The following is a 24,660-nucleotide window of genomic DNA, read 5'->3' as shown; positions in this document are numbered from 1 at the left end:
TGTTTAATTAACATGTCCGACGTGTAATAGGCGGTGTACGACTTAATCATGTCTTCTGTTTCGTTCCAAGCTACAGTGGTTATTTAAAAATAAACGTTATGTAGTAAACTCCCCCAAAGTTTAAAATATGCAAACACGCTGTGTTTTAGACATATACTTAATTATTTCTCTCTTGATATCAGAAATATTTGTATAGCAAATACATTACTATTCTACTACCGTCACATACTATCTCATTACATAACATCAATAAAACATTGTCATAGTTCAACCCTTTCATCCGAATATGTGCAAAACAATATTGATTCCAGTTACTTTATACGTGACGTAAGTTATATGGTATACATTTTATATTCTTTGTGTTATTTTGTCATAGATATGTTTTAATTATTTAATACGTTATTTTCTGCATTTTTCTTGTTTTTACTGATATAACTTCACAACACGTCTTGACAAAAATCTCTACGTACATTTGGACAAAAGATTAATTCCATTCAATGAACGACATCTTCCTATTCTATTTATGGGCTGCAACACATATTTTGTCTTTAAACATCGACATAGCCCACGGGAGTATATCTCAATGCGTTTGTTTCTTGGTATTTTAAAACATTATACTGGTTTCGTGGCGTTTGGACATATACTCGACGGAGTTCTAAATACACAGGAATTAATCACCGGATCCCACACGAGACCAACGTTACAGGACTGGATCACTTCAGTTCCCGACTCACACTGAATATACTTAGAACAGTTGTAGGGATGTGGGAAATATCCGCGGACTATTCCGTCACACGGAATAAGATCAGGACACAACAGTTCGAGGTTCCGCGGGAAAATACAAGCCATGGCTTCCGGGTCATACACTAAGTCTGTTGCACATTTTTGGACAACGCCTTTGTTAGGACTTATACATTGGATAAACTTAAGACAGTTGTCCGGATGAGGGAAAAGTTTGCCGGGGGTTCCCTTCTTACAAGGTGTTCGGGAATAAGCTGAAAGAAAAAATCAAATTATTGTGTGATACATACGACGACAATTACACGTGTATCATAATCTAGCTTTACAATAAAGTACCATGTCTGTGAGGCAGAACTTCGTCTGATATAGACCTTAAAACTGACTTGATAACAATAACAACATATGACGTAAAACGCCGTTAAGTGCATATACAGTTTCAAGAAGAAGGAGAATAAAAACTAATAAAAAATAATTTGAGCTGATTTTAAAATTGTAGTAACTTAAATCTCCAGAAAGAATATTCGGCCTAGCTACCTAAATGCCGAAATTAAATAAACTATAGCGATTTGTTGGAACATATGTGATAAAACGTGACGTCATTGCAAGGGACCCACCTGGTCGTGATGGATATATTGATGACGTCTTTGAACTGTTATTCCGATCTGTGTCACTATGTGGTGTTTCTTGAGTTGTCGCTTGTGTTGTGGAAAACGTGGAGGTCGTGGTCGTGACTCTAACTGGACTGGTCGGTGGCGCTGGTGGTGCAACAGCTGCATTAGGACAGACCAGGTTAGCCCTGTCCTTTACACATACCGCCGAAGTTACGTCAAACAGTAAATCCCCTGTACATGTTTGGAGTCGAGATTGACCGTGCTCACACTGGAAATATTTGTTACACACTATGGGATGTGGATAGAAGGAGCCATCCTTAAAGGCACAAGGTGTCCACGCCAAATCTGCACGGTAGAAAAATAAACGGAAGATTATGAATAGCACCTTTCTATACAAAATATTATCCCCTGCGCCCCACTGTTTAAAAGAAAGACACACAATCATGTATTTATGCTAATATTACAACAAGTTTAATTTTTATTTGATACTTTTAATTGTTCTATACAAAATATTGAAATGGAGAACTTCTACTAGAGTACTAGCTTGACGTATGTACAACGTTTTGAGTAACGGGTTATTACCTTGAACGGTTCAAGATAACTGGTCTGAAAAAAAACTTAACTTTGTGATTTGTCCTATCTGTTTCCACGGTAACAGAAAAAATGTAAACGGATAACTTCCCCATAGCAAAAAATACTACTAGCTTTATACTTGTTAACTATTTTGAGCAATTATCTTAAACGGTTTCAGGGCACTAGTTCAGAAAAACTGAAATTTGCGATGAGGGTTATATGTTTCCATGGTAACAGAACAAAAATTAACTAGAGCACTTACCTAATATAAAGACAGAAATATTTTTGGAGTTGAGTGGAATGATTTCGAAGTTGTAACCCGGAAAGGATAGTTAACAATAGATTTTGTGTTTTTGACTATGTTTCCATTGAAATAGAAAAAATATAAAAAATGAAATGTCGTCAATAGCAAATAGCACAACTAGGGCACTAACTTAATATATACAGAAGTTTTGTGAAGTTGCGTGAAATAGTTTCGAAGTTCTTGCCCGGAAAGGAAAGTTAACACTAATTTTGTGTTTTTGACTACGTTTCCATGGTAACAGAAACAGACATAAAGCATGAAATGTCGCCAATAGCAAAAGGCACAACTAGGGCACTAATTTAATATAAACAGAAAGTTTTGTAAAGTTGCGTGAAATGGTTTCAAAGTTATAGCTCGGAAAACCCTTGGTACAGACGGACGTACGGACGGAGCCAAAATTAATATTCCTCGTAAAACGCTTTAAAGATTCCTTTACAAAGATCCAGGTTGCTGAAAATATTAATGCTCATTATAGTGATCTCATTAAAAATATATTATTTTTCTTTGTGCGATATGAATCTGGGCATGTTTGATGCTCGTTTGTTTGCCTTTTGGTTCCGTTGTTGTATACCTTCTTCTCATTCGAGAACGTGACATTACTCACTTGGATTGACCAAGGTTTACAAAGTGGACGTCATCGATGAAGCAGAAATTGCTTAAACTTTCGGAACACCTGGTCTTACTCTTCATGCACTTTTATAGAAGATCTCTGTAAATATTTCTTTTGTTCATATTTTGCCCTGGTTTCATGGAATTTGAGTTTGGTTTTTAATTTATAATTATGTTGACAGGTTGGCTTTTAATTTTTTTTTTTTCGATAACAAAATCGAAGAAGCAAGAAAGATTGGATGTCGACTCATGTCAATGATGCTCTCGCATTTAGATTTACAATATTCGACACAATTTTAGTAGGACTGTTCCAAGCACTTTTATTTGAAATATGTGTACCATGGCCATACTTTGATGAAAGTGTATATTATTGTTATATCAAATCTATGTGAACTGCATTTTATTGGGAAACGGCGTTTCTAAGTCTAAGCCTAATCTTATTGTCTTGTTTTTAATTTGAATAAATAAGTTATAATTAAATCAAAATCAAGGTAAACAACAACGAGACCGCCATACATTCAAACGAGCATCGAACCAGCCCAGCTTCATATCACAAAAAAAAAAAAAAAAAAAAAACAACAAAAAAACAATAATGATGTATTTCTCAATAATATCATTGTCGTGACCATTGTCATCAACCTGAACCTCTCGAAACCTTGTGTTAAGAGATTTACTATCTATAGTGCGTGCCAACATCGCGCAAGTAAATCCTGTTTGCATGGTTTTTGTGATTTTTACCAGACAGCCATCATTGAATTGATTTTTTTATTAGGTATATTGGTTAAGTTTGAATATTTCTTCAAATTCTTTGATTTTTTTTCTCAATTATTTTCGTTTTCCTTCAGAAGACTATCGTACAAAAGAACGCGTAAGTGAATGGCACTTTTCAATGTAAAACAACTGTTTGGTCCTTCTTGGACTCGACAGCGATGTAAAGGGCAAATTAATGTTAAAATCCATTTATTTTAAATCGGTTCTTCAAAACGTGACATCAAGTTATGGTAGGTGAAGTCTATGACTTCGAGGTTTACTACTAGTCAAACTACCCAGATCGGAACACTTTTCAAATAAGTTACTGTAAACAAAATAGGACATTATGTTATAAAATTCTTTGCCAGTATTTGATGATTTCTATTGCTTTTCAAAGACCGGTTTCTGGTATAAGTATTATTTCAAGTCACCTATCCAGTTGAATATGCATTTTAACTATTTTCTTTTTGAAATATGACAGATTTTTTGTGTTGCACGTGACTATTCCCACACGTTTTCAGCATTCGTTTTTCCCTCTTAGTTAATAATAAATATATGAAAAATAAAACTGCTCTAGTTTATCTAAATTTCATTTGAAATTAAGCTATTTTTCACTTACAAAGTTAAATATTGCAAAGATATTAGTGAAAGTGTCACCTTTTGTACGCTGTCACAATGTGTGACATTGCCTGTTTTGTTCTGTGTTGTTTAACGTGATTTGGATTTTACAAGACGTTACCTGTTTTGGATGGAGTCACTGTCGTCGGTCGTGTAGTGGTTGTAGTTACTATCGCCTTCTCTCCATTGCTGTCTCTATCTGAGGAAGGCCAGGATTCCTCTTTGTGACTTGCAGTGTCTTTAGCAGCATTATCCGATTCAGAAGTAGATATGTCACTCAACTTATTAAATGAAACAGGGGTCCTTTTATGTTCTATTTTAATTTTAACATTTTCTAGCTCTATTTCAAATTTATCTTCCACAGCATCACTTTGTCCCGATTTGTCCACTCTTGGTGAGGCAGTCTCTATTACTGATATAATATCCTTTTTTGTCGCATCTTTTTCCATGAAGAAAAGGGTAAAGTTGATGTGCTCATTCCTATAAAAAAATACATTGTTGACATTTATACATTTCGATTATGTCACTTCATTTACTGAGTAGATCTGTGTTAGCACCGTTTGCTAGTGTAATTATGTTTAAATATATTAGACAATGTTAAGAAAGATCAAAACATAGCATGCATGAATTTAGACTTCATGAAATACGGCTACTTTCGGGTAAAACAGCAATATTTCCTGCATTGATCGCAGTCATAATCGGCTGTCATGACAACAACGTGAACAATGTATCTCTAATGTAGAATATTTTCCCGGTGTCAAAGCATATTCGAGAGCATCGGACAAGATGTTCCAAGTCTTTATGTGTATCTACATAAATTAATGGCATTTCTGTCTAAAATATTACTAACATATCAATAATTATACCAGTTTTTGATGTCCTGAACGATCTCGTAATGTTGATATTGACAAATGGAAATTAATGCTTGCCCTATAAAATTCCGCGGCACATTTCATTATTGTAAGTCATTCAAAACAAAACACATTATCGGAACCATATTGGATCGAAGGCAATGAAAAGTAATATACATTTTTCGTTAATGCAAATGTTGAGTCAAAATATCACCGAATTAGTCATTACTTTGTTGTATTTATAATGAAATTTATTCATAGATTACAAATCAGAAGAATTTACACCATTTTAATCCATTTTAAGGTATGTCCAAGTTGTGTATCCAGTTTTGTCGGTAAATATAGATTATGAAGGTGCGCTAGCAAAATTTGCCGTCGAAGTGTTGATGTAGCATCACGTGGCAACCACGTGACTTCTTTTTTTTGTAACTTTTTATTTTTTTCTTCAAACAGGATACATTGCAAGACAATAAACATACCAAACTTTCTCATTTATATTTTATATCCCATTCAGCTTTTCTTCTTTCAGTCACTCATTATACACCTACATTCATACATCACCTTCACTTCATCTATACAACACTCCCAACTGGTATATTAATTATATAGGATATATTCATTCATCCTTCACCTATACTACATTCACTCATATTTCACCTGCACCTCATTTATATAACAAAAACACTCATAAAAGATTGATTCACTTATATTTCATACACTACATTTTCACTAATTCTTCATATATATATCATACACCTATACAAACTCCCCTGAAGGATGTGTTCACTCATTTTTCCACTATGTATACATATTCACTCATTCTTTACCTATACTACACCTATACAAACATTCTTACATGTTATTATAACTCATACTTCACCCACTCAAAAAACACAGAACAAATACACATAACTACATAAAAGGAATAGATCTCAGAAGGAGAGAGAGAGGGAGAGAGAGAGAGAAAAAGAGAGAGAGAGAGAGAGAGAAATTAAGAGGGAGCTGCCTGGGAATGTATAACCACATACTAGAAACACAAATTTATGATGCTAAGTTATCTCAATTAACTTTTCCCATTTCCTCCATACTTTTTAAAACTCATCCAGTACCAGATTCCCTTTTCCAGTAGCTATGAATTTCTGGACACAATATGTTTCCTTAATTAGATTCTTGAGACCATGAATAGATAATTCCGTTTTTAAACATCTAGAGCTATAGATGTACTGTTTCATTATCAATATTATTGTGTTGTCCACTACAAAATTGATATTGTTCCTATTCAATATTCCAAATAAAAAGGATTCTTTATTATATGCAAAAGGTATCGAAAGACTGTCCACAAGATATTCAAAATTCTGTAAAAATCTTTGTACTTTTTCACATTCCCATAGGACATGAATAATTGTTTCTGGTTCTGTTCCACACTGGAAACAGGAAGAACTATTTTCTATCCCTATTTTTGATAGGTAAGTGTTAGTAGTTAAAATATGCTGATTTATCCTATACTGTAACCAGTGTAATTTGGTATTTTTTGTTACTTTAAAAGGCAATTTGTATATTTGTTTCCATTTTTCGTCACTGTATTCAAACATGGTGTTCCATTTTTGTTTACCTGTAGACAATGTATTGTTGTGACATAATAAAAGATAAAAATCTTTTGATCCTTTTTTATTTTTAAAGTAAATCTCAAAAGCCTTTGGTAAATATGGGTATACAACCGGATGATTGGTAATATCTGTGTCAGAAATAAGCTTTTTAACAATATGAATTACCCCCTGATATTCTAAAAAATTAGTTGGCACGCCATATCTGGTTACAAATTCCTGAAAACTATAGAAGACTCCTGAATTAATATCCTTTATCAAATCATTAATTATCATAACCCCTTTGGAGTACCATTTCTTATAAAAAAAGCGTCTTGTCCCCCACTCTTATCTTATTGTTATGCCAAAGTGGTGTTTTTAATATTGATGTTGTCTTATTTGAGAAAAGTTCCTCTGTCCGGCTAAGTTCTATGTGAGCTTTAAAGATATCTTTCCAAAACTGATTTTTACATATTTTGAGGTATTCATTTATAAATTGTGGTCCACAACTCATTAACATAGTTATATCAATGTTTGCATTTAACAAAATCTGCCATTTTCCACTTTGTGTTAATAGTCTTCTTACCCATGTTAGCTTCAGAGATCTGACAAAACTTTCCAGATTTAACATCTTAAGTCCTCCTTCTTCATATCGTTTTGTAATTACCTCCCTTTTCACTTTATCCCTTCTGCTGTTCCACAAAAAATGGTATATTTCAGTGGTAATGCATTTTAGGAAGCTTTCATTTGGATTTGGTATTGATATAAAAAGATTATTGCATTGTGAAATTAAAAGCGATTTCATAACATGTATTTTCCCAAATGGAGTCAAGGCTCTCCTACTCCAGTTTTTGATAATTGCCTTAAGTTTCACAAGTTTTTTTTATCGAAATTCAGTTTTGGTATTCTGTGTAGATCAACATGGAAATCAATACCTAATAGGGTAAACTTATGGTCTCCCCATTGTAGATTGAGTTCAGGGTAAAAGACTTCCTGACTATATTTTTTACTTCCAATCCAGATAACTTGGGTTTTACTGGCATTTATTTTCAAACCGGATATTTTAGCAAAATCATTTAATTCACGTAAGGTTTCTTTTAGCGACTTCTTGGAACCGTCTAAAATGATAGTGGTGTCATCTGCATACTGTGATAAAAGAATAGGTGTATTCTCTATTTGAATACCTTTTATATTCTCATTATTTCTCAGTCTTATCGCTAAGATTTCTGCACATAAAATGAATAGGTAAGGGGAAACTGGATCCCCTTGTCTACACCCTCTTTTAATCTCAAAAAATGTTGACAAATTCCCCCCTTAATTAATAGAAGAACATGGTTGAGTAAGAAAAAGTTTTATCCAATTCCTAATATCTTCACCAAACTCAAAAAAGTCAAGTACTTTGTCAATAAATTTCCAATCAACCGAATCAAATGCTTTTTCGAAATCAACAACTAATAGAAGACCCGGTATATCATTTTCTTCTGCAAATTGCATTGTATCATAAATGAGCCTGATGTTTTCTCCTATATATCGACCTTCAATGAAACCAGACTGATCTAAATCTATTTATTTATTTAGGACTGTTTTAATTCTATTTGCGATTGAGCCTGATGCTATCTTATATGTTACATTTAGCAGTGAAATTGGTCTCCAATTTTTTTATAAATTGTCTAGGTTTATTTCCTTTTGGTAAACAAGTGATAATTCCTTGGCGTTGAGTTACAGAGAGTTTTTTTATTGAAGAAACCATAATTAATTAATCGAACAGCAAAATCACCCAGTTCTTTCCAAAAACATTAAAAAAATTCTACAGAGAGCCTGGACTCTTATTATTTTTCATTTTCTTCAATGTATAAGAAGCCTCACTAATAGTTAGTAAACCTTCTAGACTTTGTGATTCAAATTGATTAAGTTTTGGAATATTCATTTCACGTAAGTCTTGTAAATTCATATCATGAATATTACAACTATCACCTGCATAAAGTTTTTCATAAAAAAGCTTTGTTTCATTTAAAATATCTTCTTGTTTCCTTACAATTTCTCCATTCTCTTTTTTTATCTGAGGAATTATCTTTGAAGTAAAATTTCTATTCTCAAGGTTCAAAAAATACTTTGATGGTTTTTCTCCTTCCTCTGTCCATTTTGCCTTAGATCTAATAATACTTCCTTTTAGTTTATGCTGTCTAATTTTTCTTAATTCTTCTTTTTTAGAATCTAATAATGTATAATCTATGTTATCACTAGATTCTAGGGTTTCTATTGTTTTGATTAGTTTGTTTTCTGTCTGGTTTTGAAGTTTTTTCTTTTATGCAGAGAATGATATGGTTTTTCCTCGAATTTCAAGCAGCAGTGTCTCTAAGAAAAGTTGATCATTGATGGTAAATTGAATATCACTGTTTGGTATTGTCTGAATAGCATCTAGGTTGTATATAGGTAGTGCATACTGCTTCTTGATATCAGTAATGTGTTTGTTGATTATTTGCAGAAAGTCTATATCATGAAGTAAAGAGTTATTAAACTTCCATAGTCCTTTTCCTTTTTTGAAATCATTAAACTTAAAAGATATTGTAGGTATTGAATGGTCAGATCTATAACCAGAGTCTATGCTTGATTTCTGAATACTGGGCAGCATGTTTTCGGAAATAAGGAAAAAATCTAGTCGAGCTTGTTTCCTTGGATTACTTCTTCTCCAAGTATATCTTCTAGAGTCTTCGTGTTGATCTCTGTATATATCTATTAACCCTATTTCGTTCATCATCTCTATTACTTTGTCCCTAGCTTTTGGATTATTTACTTGTCTATAAGAATTATCATAGTCTATGTCAGGATTAAGTACAAGATTGAAGTCCCCACATATAATAAGGAATTCATTATTAAACTCATTCACAACATCAACTTCCTGTTCATAAAAATGTGGACTATCTGTATTTGGACCATATAAATTTATCAAAGTCACATTCTTACCCTCTATTAACATATCTAATGCTAAAAAATTTCCACTATTATCCTTCTTCTCTTTAATTACCTTCATCTCAAAATTATTATTAATTAATACTGCCACCCCTCTTGAGTTTGATCTGTAAGAGCTAAAAAAAACATTCATAACCCCATTCAGACCTTACAGAATTTTCCATTTCATTAGTAAAGTGTGTTTCTTGAATGCAATAAATATTAAATTTTTTATTTCGTAAAAATGAGAAAACATCTTTTCTTTTGTTATGATCACCCAAGCCTTGACAGTTAGCTGCTAATATACCAGTAGATTTCATATTATCTGTATTGGTCTAATGCATTAGACTTAACAACTGTGTGTACTATAAAAGCATCCATAATTCTGAGCCAATAATAAGCAAATATAACTTGGGCCTGGGTATAATTGATCATAATATAGCCTACCAATGTTATCTAGTTTCATACATAAAATAACTCGAGTCAAAGGTAAGTATTGAGTATAAGATATACTATTATTGCAACTATGAGGGCCATTTATACCTGGTATGCACTTAGACTTTACCTTTTTTCTATAGTTAGTTAACATCCCAGGCAGAGGAAAGAGAAAGCAGAGATACAACCACGTGACTTACTGGATATATATGGACAGCTTCATACATCTTGGTAGTAGTTATTGATTTCGTGTGTATTGATAAAGTTAGGAAAACAGTCACATGATGATTTAAAACATCTTTGTGCGTTTTTAAGAAGAAGAACAAAATTCAGCTTCAGGTGCATTTAATGAAATATTAAATAAACTCACAAGTTCGATAGTTATCATATCGTACTTACTTGATGGAAATAACTTCACACCCTCTGTATGTAGTTTTGAAATGACTACGTTGATAATAACGATCCATCTGAAAACCATTAGTTAATAGATTAAAATGTATACATATAAATGATATATAGGTAATATATACACGGCATATAGCACGAATACAGTTTTATGTACGGCTTCTTAATTCAGTCTGAGATTTTGATTTATATATTGTTTGATTCCGACAAACATTAATAACACAACTGTGCTGAGTGTTTTTAACAACTGAAAGGACCGTAAGGTTGTATTGATTACATAAATATGTTACAAAAACTAAAGAAAAAAAGCATTATTCATTCGTTCAGCAGTGTACAATCACGAAACAATTATTCTATTGCGACATCACTACTGACAGGAACCTACATCCAATGTGACCCTGCTGGAAGGTATTACTGGCCCTTCTCCCATAAACAATGGAAATTTGGCCACGAACCTATTCATCTCCAATAAAATTAATTTGTTTTGTAACTAGTATCTACATATGAACTGAGTACAACATTTTCCAGAATGTACTAATTAAGGTGTTATGTGTGAAATGTTAGGTTAGGCATCAACATGATGTAACAATATGTCGTCCTTGTATCCGTCATTTTAGTTGTAGAATGCCAGATGTTTATTGGAATGATTTTTATAGAATGCACATGATACTGTAAGGCAGATTCAATACAACTACGACAATATAGGAACAAAAAAAGATTTCCACTCAGACTCCTGAACAAGTACAAGGAGAATAAAAACAAGTGTTCCGGAAGAGTATGTGTCTTCTGCTTCATCGACTACACCCAATATATTATTTTAGTCAGTCAAAGTAAGAAATGTCAAGTCCTCAAATGAGAACAAAATACACAACAACGGAATCAACAGGCAAAGTAATGCACATGGAAAAAGTTCAGCTGCATATCCCCAATTTATTTTGTTTAAACTGTATTAACTTCTATTTAAAATATTACTGAAGACTTATTCTTGCATTTGCTACGAATAACTGCAATAGATGCGGATAAAAATGTAGTCACTCTTGATTTTACAAAACCTCAAGTCTATATATAAAATGTCTTATAAAACAGTCACTTAGTTTAATTCTGTTTCATTTGAATCTGAACGGGAAAAAAGATGGCAAAATGAAAAGCAACGTTCTGATTGGGTAAGAGTTATGAAAATAACACAATAACCAGGCATATATTTTATCTATATTCATTTTATCACTATGGATGGTATCATATTATCTATAGCATAACTATAACAATAACATATCAAAAGTCACAATGTATGGAAGTAGCAATTTTTTGTGTTAACATATCTTTAAATTTGTTAATGTTTTATTTTTACTGATTTCATTCTGAACAGGTGGACGTAATATATTGTAGTTGTACAAACCCATATATGGAACAGAAATGTAACAACTTGTTTACCATATAAATAACTGATTACTAGTTCATACCTGTTGGCAATAGTCTAATGCAAGCCCTTTGAAGTCTGATTGCATCAACTCATCCAATGATTTGCCGTATCGCGTATTCTTTATTTTTACAGCTAAATTGGCACGTAACATTTCTGAAAAGAAGCAGATAAAATGCCAATAATACGAGTGCATTATAATAAGGATACAACTGTTCTTTAATGAGTTCCAAACGATGATTGTACAAAAACAGGCAAGTATATTATATGTAGACCATCAGATCTAGATAATGGAATTTTCTTCATCCGTTAAATGAACACAAATCTTCTTGTATCAGTTTTGTTCACGTAGAGAATGCCCTCATTAAAAGAAGGAAAGTCTAGCAGAAATTGGTAGCTACAAACTATAATTAAACCTTTTCATCTTTGAAAATACACAATATCTGCTGCAATAGAGTTAAGACAAATGCCAAATAGAAGTACTGAAAAGAGAGTCTTTTGGAAGGAAAAAGACGAAAATAACAAGAATGTGAATGTAAAATGGCATTATTTTTCTAGAGAAAGCAGCAATTGGATTGTGGTTAGAAAGAGTATTCCAAATCATACAGGTTGTTCTATTTTACCATCTCTTATTTATGTTTTCTTTACTCAATATGCAATATAGGATGTGCTGTTTCTTATACAATTAACTCCCACAAGAATGAAAATACATTTGACAAGTTTTACTTTTATGTCACTTTTGTGATTGCCTCGTCACAGATGAACTCTCTAGTGACCGGTCAACAGTGATACCGTTATGATGTAATTGTTAGCACCAAAGACTTAGGCCGTAACACTGATCAATTCTTATCCATGAAACAATAGAATATATATGGCATAGTGAGCTAAATTACATAAACAAATATTTATTTATTTCCAGAAATCCTCAGCGAATGCTGAGGTAAAAAACGAACATCCAAAACAGAACTTCTTGAAATTAGGTTCCACATAAAATGACACGGCACAAATAGTTGACTGTTAACCTCATTATTCATTCCATTTGTAAAGGATCGGATTCCGGACATTATCGATATATTCATTAAAATTCATCAATTTGGAAATATGACTAGGTATGTGTATCGGTGACATAAACACCACCTGCGTTTACTGAACTATTAGCACACCAAATAAAAGTGACAGTCATTAAAGAAGCGAGCTATATTCTACTTAACTAATTGTAAGTTAGAAATACAGCACTTCCTCTACTGGCCTATAAAACAAATTTTTCGTCAGTGTCCTCACCTGTGGCATTTACACTGCTAATTAAAACAGTACATGATTTAATATAGAGGCCACGTTAAGTGACAATGTCGACACGCCCAGGCGATCGGAACATGGTGGTATGAACTTGTTGATTAACTTCGTGTATGGTAGTAATGTTGCCTGTATTTTATATCAACTTTAACATTATGCACGAAAGAGATACAGCAAATAGCGTTACAGGGTACTTGTAAGGTTCTGAAGATGTTGGTAACGAGTTAGATGTTGAACATAATATAACAGAGAGGTGACGAATTCAGTTATCTGTCACTAACCAATATATAATATACTACTGACTAATTCCGGCGTTCCTGTACAAAATGTATAAATTCATTCGAAAATTGTCTCGGTTCAAAATATACATATGATCATGACGTTCTTGAGAAATGATTCATATGAAATATACTACCTTTCAGATTTATGCATATCCCTCTCCTGTTTATTGGCAAAGATTTCTATTAATTTCGATTTTCCCAAGTTACCTCCTGTCTTTCAAAAAGACACCCTTAGTATCCAAGAAGGACGAAACAGCGGTGTGAAAAATTCATTATTTGGCTATATCGTATATAATTTTATTTTATTAATATCCAAAACTGTACGTGAGACAAACGAGCTTGTTGTTTACCTATGTGTCTATTATATTATATCCCTAACACATAATTATATCAGATAGAGACGAATTAAGATGTTCGTCGTATACAATTATACAATATACAGGTGATATATTCATATGTTATTTCAGTTCTAAACACCTTTATTAGCACAACGGTGAGGTGACTAGCCGTGTTATATGCCATGCAGTCAGAAATGACATTTGCTGGGCGTTACAGACAAGAAACACGGACAAAGGTTTCGTTCTACTTAACATACCACATAAAAATCATACAATCAAGGGCGATGTGCAGTACTGTTTCGCAATGTATGCTAACAATAGAGATGTGTGCTTCTGTCTCACAATATATATCAATAAGGGAGTTGTGTGGCACCGTCACACAATTTTATGTTATCAAGAGTTGGTGCATGGTACTGTCTGTTGATATGTACAAACAATGGCTGTTTGTGGTACTTTCTCACAATTTATATTCAAAAGGGTTGAGTTTGATACTGTCTCAAAATGTTTAATGACGTGGGTGTGTGGTCCTGGCACAATCTATACTTACCAGAGTTTGCTTTCTAAAAGGTCAGATTTGGTATTATATATCATGATCGTTTTGGTAATAATAACAGCAAAGACAGATTGAGCGTGCTTTTATCATTCGCTATCGATTTACATAACATATAATCAATTAATGTTATCTCGTTTGAGAGTGCTTTAGTTTATATAATAATGATATCTATAAATAAATGGGATACAAAATATAAACGTTTAAAAGGGCAATTCTAATTAAAAAAGTATTCAGGACTGATTTAAAAATCTACTGAATTATCCAGTATATATGGAAGATGTAATGCAAAGTCTGAAAAAATACTATATTTAATCTGTAGTAAATCTGTATAAATCGATTTAAAAGACGATCTTGATTACGTCACAATAAGCTTGCACGTGAGGAATGCACAGAAACAATAATCACGACTTATAGGATTCAGTGCACATGTTGCTAATGCACAAACTTTAAATATATTTCGTATAGTATGTGGTGTAGATAAATCACAAAGGAAAAACATTGGTATATTTCCCATTGAATTACACTTACGGTGCTGTTTGGATCAAACATAGTGTTTCTACTTTCTTTTTGAAAATCAGTATGTGAGAAATGTTTTATCAAAAAAAAAATCAATTTTTAATCAAGTTTGTTTGTCCGAATAATGAAAAAGTCTTTATATAGTTTATAAGGAAGGTTATTAAGATGTGTAAAACTTTCAAAAAAGTAAGGTATCCCTGTACAATGGTATGAATAATACAGACATATGCCTAAAGTTTCCATTGCAGAAAATCAAACTTTTGCTAAAAGCAACAGTAATACTGAAGTCATTTGCGACGGTGCCAAAACATCGATTGTCGTGCAAGATTACTAACATACTGAACGTGATCATATAGTTACGATTCCAATACATATAACATTAAACTTCACCCAAACACAAAGGAGATGTTAGCACATAACAGAAATTTAATAAAGGTTTTCAAGGAAGGACAAAGGAATACAAGACGTTGGTGTACTTACCTATTTCGTCTTCGTGTGTTTCTGCAATAATTTGAAATAAAGTCAAACATTCAATTTCTACACATAAAGGATATATTAGATATACGTGAAAATGGCAAGTGCTTGTTTAGCAAATCTACAGCGGGAAATACATCATTGTTGTATTTTAAACCATAGACGAGACTTATAAGGACAAAACAGCAGTAAGATGCAGTTTAATGCATCGTTTGACTCTGCTGTATTTTATCCAAATTTGTATGAAAAGATGTCATTCAATTTATGTGTCTTTTATACAATCATTGAACTTAAATTACTATATTTAGAATTAGAAATGATCATAGATACCCACTTTTTAGTTCAATCGCGAAGTAGATGGCAGCTCCGAGACTTGCAGCTAATATGAGCATAATCAATACCCCCATGCAGGGTCTCATTGTTTTTCGAAAACGAGAACTAAAAGATTCAGGAGCGGGCTGTATAAAGGCAAAAGGGTTATGTTCTGTAGATACTGAACTAGCCAGTTTCGTCTGTGAAGTGTGTATATGTGATTTAGAGTGATTGCTTCGGTGGGTATGATTGCTCCGCGCACTCCGACCACTATTTAAACTGCCAATGCTTTCCGCAGTTGAAGGAACTCTCGGAATTCTGTGTCCTGTTCTCTCCATATCAGTTCGGGATGACCCTTTGGAAATTTCATTTAAATGTCTATTTGAATGTGATTTTGAAACTGCACTTTCACGCCTACTTTTATCGCTACGATTGTCAGATGGCGACTCTCGCCTTTTCCCAACGTACAAGTGATGTGTAGTTGAACTACGCCGACGATCTCCTGTCTTTGCGGAAGTTTCGAACTCCGACATTTCACTCAGAGATGTTGTACTATATCCAGACGTTTCATCAATTTGTCGTCTTCTCTTCTTTTTTCGTCTTTCTTTCTCTGCCAACGAACACTCGGACTGAATGTTCTGTAGGCAGGGGAATTCTTTTTCCGGGGACAATCCATCACAGTAATCATTTGAGAAAGTATTCGAGTGGTGCAGGGATCTCTGAAAGAAAAAAGAAGTTTAATAAGTACTGTGATATATGCATGTAACAGAGAGCATTACTTATTTTAATGTCCCCGCTAGGATTCGAATCAGGAACCTCCGCTCTACTAGTCTTACCCTAAACCGATCGATCTAAAGAGATGTTCTCTCCAGCCGAGCGGTATATTTCGGCTAGTATTTACCATGGTTACATGCATTTAATAGGACAAAAGCTCGAAAGACGTTTCGCGTCGAAATGATGTTTTTATTTTTTTTTCATTTTGGATAATTCAAGCCAGTGCAAACATTCGATTTAGATAATGAATAAACAACAGCAGAGACAAAATTTGCCTTGAAATAAAAAATCGGACTTCTATGTTATATTCAGTCTTTATTATCAGGCAACGATATGCCATTTCAAATTTTTTATCCTATAGTAATTTTGAAAAAAAACTAATGTTGATAATATATACAAATGAGAAAAGTAGGAAATATACACTGTTATCTTTATTTTGGTAAAATATATGTATGTTTCCTATAAATATACATAAATCAGTTATCTATAATTTGGTAAAAAAAGATGTTTCACTCTCATTAATATACATAAATCAGTTATCTATAATTTGGTAAAATAGATGTTTCCTTCTCATAAATATAAATAAATCTGTTTTCTATATTTTGGTAAAACAGATGTTTTCTTCACATAAACATACAAAAATCTATATTTTGGTAAAACTAGCACCCTCTTTCCAGATTATTTTGGTGAAATGAATGCTCCCTTCATAGACTTTAACAAACACACGCCAATCACAATAAATCCTTTTCTGTCCCATAGAGGTTATTTTTAGATTATGATTTACCTGGAGCCATGTTTAAGTCGTGGTCTACCTGTCACCGTCAATGACATTCACTTAGTACACTATATCAATTCAGGAATGTCTCCTTGTATTACTTAATCGGCCTGTACTACTGACGCATGTATTCAAGGAATACTATCCATCTAATTATTAAATTTTGAAACTGATTCTAATTAATTCAAGCAAACCCATAGTAAATACTCTTGGGAGACGAAAGCTTACCATAATTTCTCCCTGAAACGAAAAGTAAATATACATTTCATTGCATCATTTCGTTATAGTTCATTAAGTCTGGTTGAATTAGCTGCTTTGTTATATGTGTTATCTATTAACATCACTCCACCGTACATGTTTCACATCTAATACGCAAACCTTCAACTAATATACCTAAGATCACAAAACATTCTGATTAAATACACTTGACCAGGATCAATACATTATATCAAAGCGAGTTTCACATCAGTTTATAGTGTTATTTCTATTGAAGTTATCGTTTCTAAAGTCTGCAATATAAGAATTGATATTTTCACTACAAAAACTGAAATCTGATCGGTCAAAAATAAGCGATTATCCGAAGCTTTTTATCTACACTCAATGGAAATATCATTTATATTTCTAACGTATCATCTGATACTTCATGGTTGAAAATGTATAAAGAAGTGTTTGATTCCTATTTTGTTTTGTCCAAGAGTCTTCGTGTATTTGTTTTTGCGTTCTTTGATCGTTAATGTTTTATTAGTTTTAAATTGGATTTTATTCTTAATTTTTTCCTTTGTTGTTCTTGTTCATCAAGTTAGAAAAACACAAAATAATTCCCACATGGAAATACCTTTTTTTTTTTTTATCTAATCCCAGATCTGCAGTGATTTATCTTCGATATCATAACTATTGAATTTGATTTCGTTCACAACAATGTAAATGTAGTCAATACGTCATGCAATTGTACATGGATACCTGCACAGGAAACCCCAGCTAGTGCAAACCGATAATTAGCTATCAAGGAGCCGAGCATCATTACGTGGGAGGGACACAGTCGTAGAGTCATCAAACGTCAATATCTGTCAGCTGTTAGAGAAGGTCACGCCCATCTCTGTCGATTTATGATGTAAATGACACCCATACTCTCAACATCGTTATTAGTTAATATCACTTCTAAATAACCGAAAAATGACAAATGAAAAATTATCTCAAAGGAGCAAATTAGATTTCAAAAAGCTAATAAAGACGCATAGGCAATTGTTTGCTATCCCAAAGGGATCTTGCCGTCCGTGATCATTTCATGTTTATATTTTCTTTTAGAGGTTTCCCCCCCCCCCTTTTTTATATTCTTTGTTTTGTGCTATTTACATTAAATTTGAAAATATTCTTTTATTTCCAGATTAAGAATGGTTCTGTCGGCCATGATTTTTCTAATCAGTAATAAAAATAAGGACCAAGGGGGAACTATTTACATATTTTGAGAAAGGCCTCCTTCCTGCTCCTCAAGCAATAGCAATAACAAACTTTCATAATAAAAATCCAAGATGGCCGCGAGTCAGTCATTTTGTTTTTCTGATCGGTTCCAAAATAAAGACGGGTATAACAAGATACTAGAATGAACGTACAAATCAAGTTTGATAAACATCAAAAGTACTTCTCTAGAATAACGATAACAAACTCTGTCCCATTCAAAATTAGAGATGGTCGTCATAACCTAGATGAAGCCATAGATAGAGAAACACGCTACTATACTGTAGATGTTATAGAAAATGTCACACACCACTATATTGTAGTATAGAAAGTGTCACACACCACTATACTGTAGTATAGAAAGTGTCACACACCATTATACTGTAGTATAGAAAATGTCACACACCACTACACTGTAGATGTTATAGAAAGTGTCACACACCACTATACTGTAGTATAGAAAATGTCACACACCACTACTGTAGATGTTATAGAAAGTGTCACACACCACTATACTGTAGATGTTATAGAAAGTGTCACACACCACTATACTGTAGTATAGAAAGTGTCACACACCACTATACTGTAGTATAGAAAATGTCACACACCACTACTGTAGATGTTGTAGAAAGTGTCACACACCACTATACTGTAGATGTTGTAGAAAGTGTCACACACCACTATACTGTAGTACAGAAAGTGTCACACACCACTATACTGTAGTATAGAAAATGTCACACACCACTACTGTAGATGTTGTAGAAAGTGTCACACACCACTATACTGTAGGTGTTATAGAAAGTGTCACACACCACTATACTGTGGATGTTATAGAAAGTGTCACACACCACTATACTGTAGATGTTATAGAAAGTGTCACACACCACTATACTGTAGTATAGAAAGTGTCACACACCACTATACTGTAGTATAGAAAGTGTCACACACCACTATACTGTAGTATAGAAAGTGTCACACACCACTGTACTGTAGATGTTATAGAAAGTGTCACACACCACTATACTGTAGATGTTATAGAAAGTGTCACACACCACTATACTGTAGATGTTATAGAAAGTGTCACACACCACTATACTGTAGTATAGAAAGTGTCACACACCACTATACTGTAGTATAGAAAATGTCACACACCACTACTGTAGATGTTGTAGAAAGTGTCACACACCACTACTGTAGATGTTATAGAAAGTGTCACACACCTCTATACTGTAGTACAGAAAGTGTCACACACCACTGTACTGTAGATGTTATAAAAAGTGTCACACACCACTGTACTGTAGATGTTATAGAAAGTGTCACACACCAATGTACTGTATATGTTATAAAAAGTATATCACATTCTCAAGAAAACTAGATTTGTAGATGTGAACACGCTGTAATACTGATAATTCGTGAAAATGTCATATTTTAACTTATGTTGTTGTTGACACACCGTAAGTGATACTGCGAAATCGTGAAAGTTTTACATTCATAACTTGTGTTATCGCTGACACACTGTAATACTGAGAAATCGTGAACGTTTTACATTCATAACTTGTGTTATCGCTTACACACTGTAATACTGAGAAATCGTGAAAGATTTACATTCATAACTTGTGTTATCGCTGACACACTGTAATACTGGAACTCGTGAACGTTTTACATTCATAACTTGTGTTATCGCTGACACACCGTCAGTAATACTGAGAAATCGTGAACGTTTTACATTGATAACTTATGTTGTTGTTTACACACTGTAAGTAATATTTTAGAAAACTTGATGTAGATGGAGTTATGCACATTCTCGAGAAATCTAGATGTATAGTGGTGGACACACTGCCAGTAATACATCTAACTGGTGGGCTCTTAGCGATGTTCTAAGTGGATGTTAGTACACCATAAGTAATTTAGTTAAGGACATTCTCGAGAGAACGATAGGTGCACTCATGAACATTTTGAACTGACTGGACATTAGTACACCATAAGAACTACTGTTTACTTGTGTACTCGTGGACATTCTCCAGACAACTAGATGTATACTTCACTTGTCATGCCATGTAGGTACACGACTGAATATTTGACCCTGGTATACATAGTAGTTAGCAGGGAAACATGTGTGCAACATCTTAGTATGAATGACCTGCCCTACGGAAAAACAGTGGGTGATAACAAATAATCTCTAGATTTTCATTTATTTTATCAGATTTAACCTCGATTCGCATTGTTTAGATATAAGCTCTCGGCATCACTTGTCAATGGGACACGACAAGTTTCAAAATACCTTTGACCTCTGCAATGCTTATACAAATGGCTTATTGTTCGGCGTAGTTTTTATATGATAATTTATTTCTGGAGCATACGGTAATAAATTTCAACAACACGCCAAGGTAATTAAATATTCATATATCCCGGTTCTCTGTATAACAAAATAAGTTCTAGATGCCATCTCGATCTCCTTTATGAGACCAGATCGACTCAATCAGTTATGCACCACAATACATATAGCGGATAAATCAGTTCAGCATACAATAAACCATTAATACATATCGAAAATATCTGAAAATATAGTCATCCGATGTAGACTGTTCAGCTTAAACTGCCTAACGGCAAGTAAACCGCAATAACATAACACAATTCCAAAGAAAGTTGTGCTGTTTTTCCTTATGTATAAGTTTACTTTTAAATGTCTTGACGTTTGTCCATTTGACCTTTAATTGCCAAATATATGAAGGAATAAAATATAAGATACAAGAAAGCTAAAAACTTTAATCATCGAGAATTTAGGATTACCTCTTAAGTTAGGACGTGATAACATATATAGGTATTGATATAAAATATTCCGGGGGTTGAATATATTTACCTTCAATATCGGCCATGACAGTATAATATAACGTTCTCAAAGTGTTAACAAAACCAAAATGTACACTTTACAACACAACACATATGATAATATTCATATTACAAAGCGAAGATGATAATGGCGACATTAAGTCTTCATTTAAACATTTACATCATGTATCAACTAGTTCCTGTGGAAGTTATTCTGTATGTTAAGCATGGGGTTAGATTTGTAGATTCTGTATTGGATCGAAACTTCTAAAAGAATAGGAAAAAATACAAATGACATTTTATAAGAAGTGTAGGTGGTAAGATGATGATTATTAAGGTACAAGTATATTCAATAAAAACAGAAATGTAATGTTTCAGCAATGGTCAAGTGTATTTCATCACTTACCAGATCCTGGTCTGAGAGACTGCCAAAACTCCACGACGATTCGGTCTTCCTGGAAGTTGATGGAATGACACATGAAGAAAGTCCTGATTGTGATTCATCCTCGAAACGTTTGACCCATGCCGGAGTTTCCATCATTTGATCCTTTCTGTCCTTATTACATCAAACAGGGAATCACTTCCATTCGTGCACATTTTGGACAACGTTATCCGCTGTGAATCTGTCAAACATCCGTTAACCATATAAAGAATTAAGGGTAATATTCTCCAAATGATACATGTCGTAACTTATAAAATCCTGTATCTTGGGAATAGGCATAAGAAAGATGAACTTCACGTTTGTTGCCTCCGTAGAAACACAAAAAAAACCGAAAGTAGCTATCTTATATATATAAATCTTAACATTCTCTCATCTCCACAGACGACATTCCATTACTCCAACTTGGCATGGTCATCCATTGGAGACAAACATACCTAGAAGTATTGTCTCTCGAGAAGATTTAGTCATGCATAACAGGCTAGGCCCCAAAAACGTGCGATAGAGCTAATTAACCCTCGGGGCATCAACGACAACGCACCGTGACGGTATACCTGTACAGGTAAATGTTGTATATGCCTGGCGGCCAGTAGGCGTTAATAATAAAAAACTCATGTCACCTGTTCTATTAACGGTCATACCTCATCAGTGGCGATCATATTGATGGGAATTTTTCCAATCATTTTTTGTTATATATTTATTAACACAACGTAACACTACAGAAATGATACACAATGAAACCAGAATGTCACTTTCCTTGTTTGAAAAAATTAGAAATTTATTTCCGGGCTAAGATGAGAAGACTTCAGTTATCTTCCACTTAAAAACTTAATTATGTCAATGGAAAAAAAAAACGATAGTTCTTCTTTGTCATTTTGACGCTTATCAGTAAGACACTATTACATATATATTATCATGCGTATCAATGATCCAGATGTTTTCCGTGTTCCGTGAAATTCTACAGTAGCGACACCACCCAATGTCCTGTAGTCATATACAACTTTCTTTGTTGTACAATTATTTTGGTGTAAGTTATTTTGTGACATCGGTCTAAAACGTTGTGCAATAGAATCAATCACCTGTTTCATTTTACAAATTACAAAATCAATGTTATGCGATGATGGAAAAGAAGTCAGTACACCAATATCAAACTTGGACACTCCAAATGTGTACTTCACTGGTTAAAAACATAACATTAAGGACATATCGCGCACGTGAAAGTTAATTCTTAATCTAAAGGATTTTTATACCGACATCTGGTTAAAAGTATTAAAACCTCCAGTCATATCTACAAAAGTCAGTTAATTCTAATTTCCAGAAACTTATTTCTAAGATCCGTTTATATGTACATGAACGTCGGCGTTACAGGGACGTACTAGGGGAGGAAAGAAAGTCTATTTTATGTAATGAGAACAATATAGAAGACGAATATCATTTTATTATCAAATGTAAGTGTTATGCAGATATTTGTACCAATTTTATTACACCATATCATTTTTATTAAGCTAGAATGTTTAAATTCATTCAGTTACTCAAAGTTGAAAATATAAAAGAACTTAATCATTTAGGAAAGTATCTAACACCAGCAAATAAAAGTAGGAAAGATTTATTGTCACAATTCAATTAGTGTTTTCCTGGTTTCCTCCAAAAATATTATACCAACACTATGAATGATGACATAGTGTACACGATGATAATTCTATATTTTTAAATACACGAGAAATCATACATCTAAGTATATATTTATACATGTAACTAAAGCAGAGCAGAATCAGGACATCAAGAGCTGAAAAACATGCTTTAAAGAGAGAAAGAAGAAAAAAACAGTTATAGATAAAAGATGATAGAAAGAACAGAGAAAGAAGGTGCTTAAGTAGTAATGAAGGTTCCTTTTCTTAATAGTTATATTATAATAAACTTTCATACATATATTAGATTAAATGTTACAACATCCGGTACTAGGCAAGGCGAATTATACGGTTTTTATCATTTAATTATGTGGTTTCTAATGATCTTTCCCATTTTTTCCTTTTTTTTTCTTTCAAGTTCAGGAGATCATTTTCACCTTTGCAAAAACAATATATTTTTGAGTGGTATACATAGCTTTAATTGTGTTATTTAGGATAGAAATGGACAATTTAGTGTGCAGACGTCTGGTATTTATATTGTTTCAAGATTAGACTTACTAAGTTATCCAAACTGTTATTTTTATCATATAAACCAAAGATAATCAATAACAGATCTAATAAAGACTCAAAATTTGATAAAAATATCTACTTCTTCACAGTCCCAAAGAGCATGAACAATGGTTTTACTTTCAGTTTTTCAATGGAAACAAAATGGACTATCTGCTAGACCAATTTTATATAAATGTATGTTAATTGTTTAAAATGTATTGATTAATTCTGAATTGGAGCCATTGAAACTTTGTATTTATATAATATATATATTTGTCTTCATTTATCTTTGTCAAATTCAAATATGTCCTCCCATTTTATTCTGCCAGTAGATATGGAATTATTTTGATAAAATACATTATAGAGATATTTAATTCCCTTTTTATTCTTAATAAATAATTTTAAATTATGTTTGGGTCATATGGGTATCAGATATCTTCATGCAAAAATATTTTGAAATTGGTATGTATGTTGAATTTCTACGAAAACTCATTAAAACTACATAAAAAAACAAAACAAGAAAACTCCACTATCATGATCTTGATATGAATATTTCAAGAATGGCTTCATTTGAATATTTAAGACTTTCCATTTTTTT

At 33.0% G+C, this 24,660-nt stretch overlaps 1 protein-coding gene across 1 annotated transcript; it reads right to left on the bottom strand.

The window, feature by feature from the left end:
• Nucleotides 1–612: 612 nt before the first annotated feature.
• On the bottom strand, nt 613–21,984 carry LOC132549073 (uncharacterized). The gene is made up of 8 exons (XM_060212978.1): nt 21,853–21,984; nt 15,636–16,332; nt 15,308–15,328; nt 11,890–12,002; nt 10,424–10,491; nt 4,328–4,686; nt 1,356–1,697; nt 613–995 (listed from the first exon to the last, which is right to left on the bottom strand). Exons 1-8 carry the CDS (start codon nt 21,982–21,984, stop codon nt 613–615), a joined length of 2,115 nt encoding a protein of 704 aa, XP_060068961.1.
• Nucleotides 21,985–24,660: the final 2,676 nt, after the last annotated feature.

The sequence above is a fragment of the Ylistrum balloti genome, unplaced genomic scaffold (genome assembly GCF_031769215.1).
Source record: "Ylistrum balloti isolate Yb309-2 unplaced genomic scaffold, AGI_CSIRO_Ybal_v1 Utg369618, whole genome shotgun sequence".
NCBI lineage: Eukaryota > Metazoa > Mollusca > Bivalvia > Pectinida > Pectinidae > Ylistrum > Ylistrum balloti.
The sequence above is the reverse complement of the archived record's forward strand: the minus strand, read 5'-3'. Positions and strand labels throughout refer to the sequence as shown.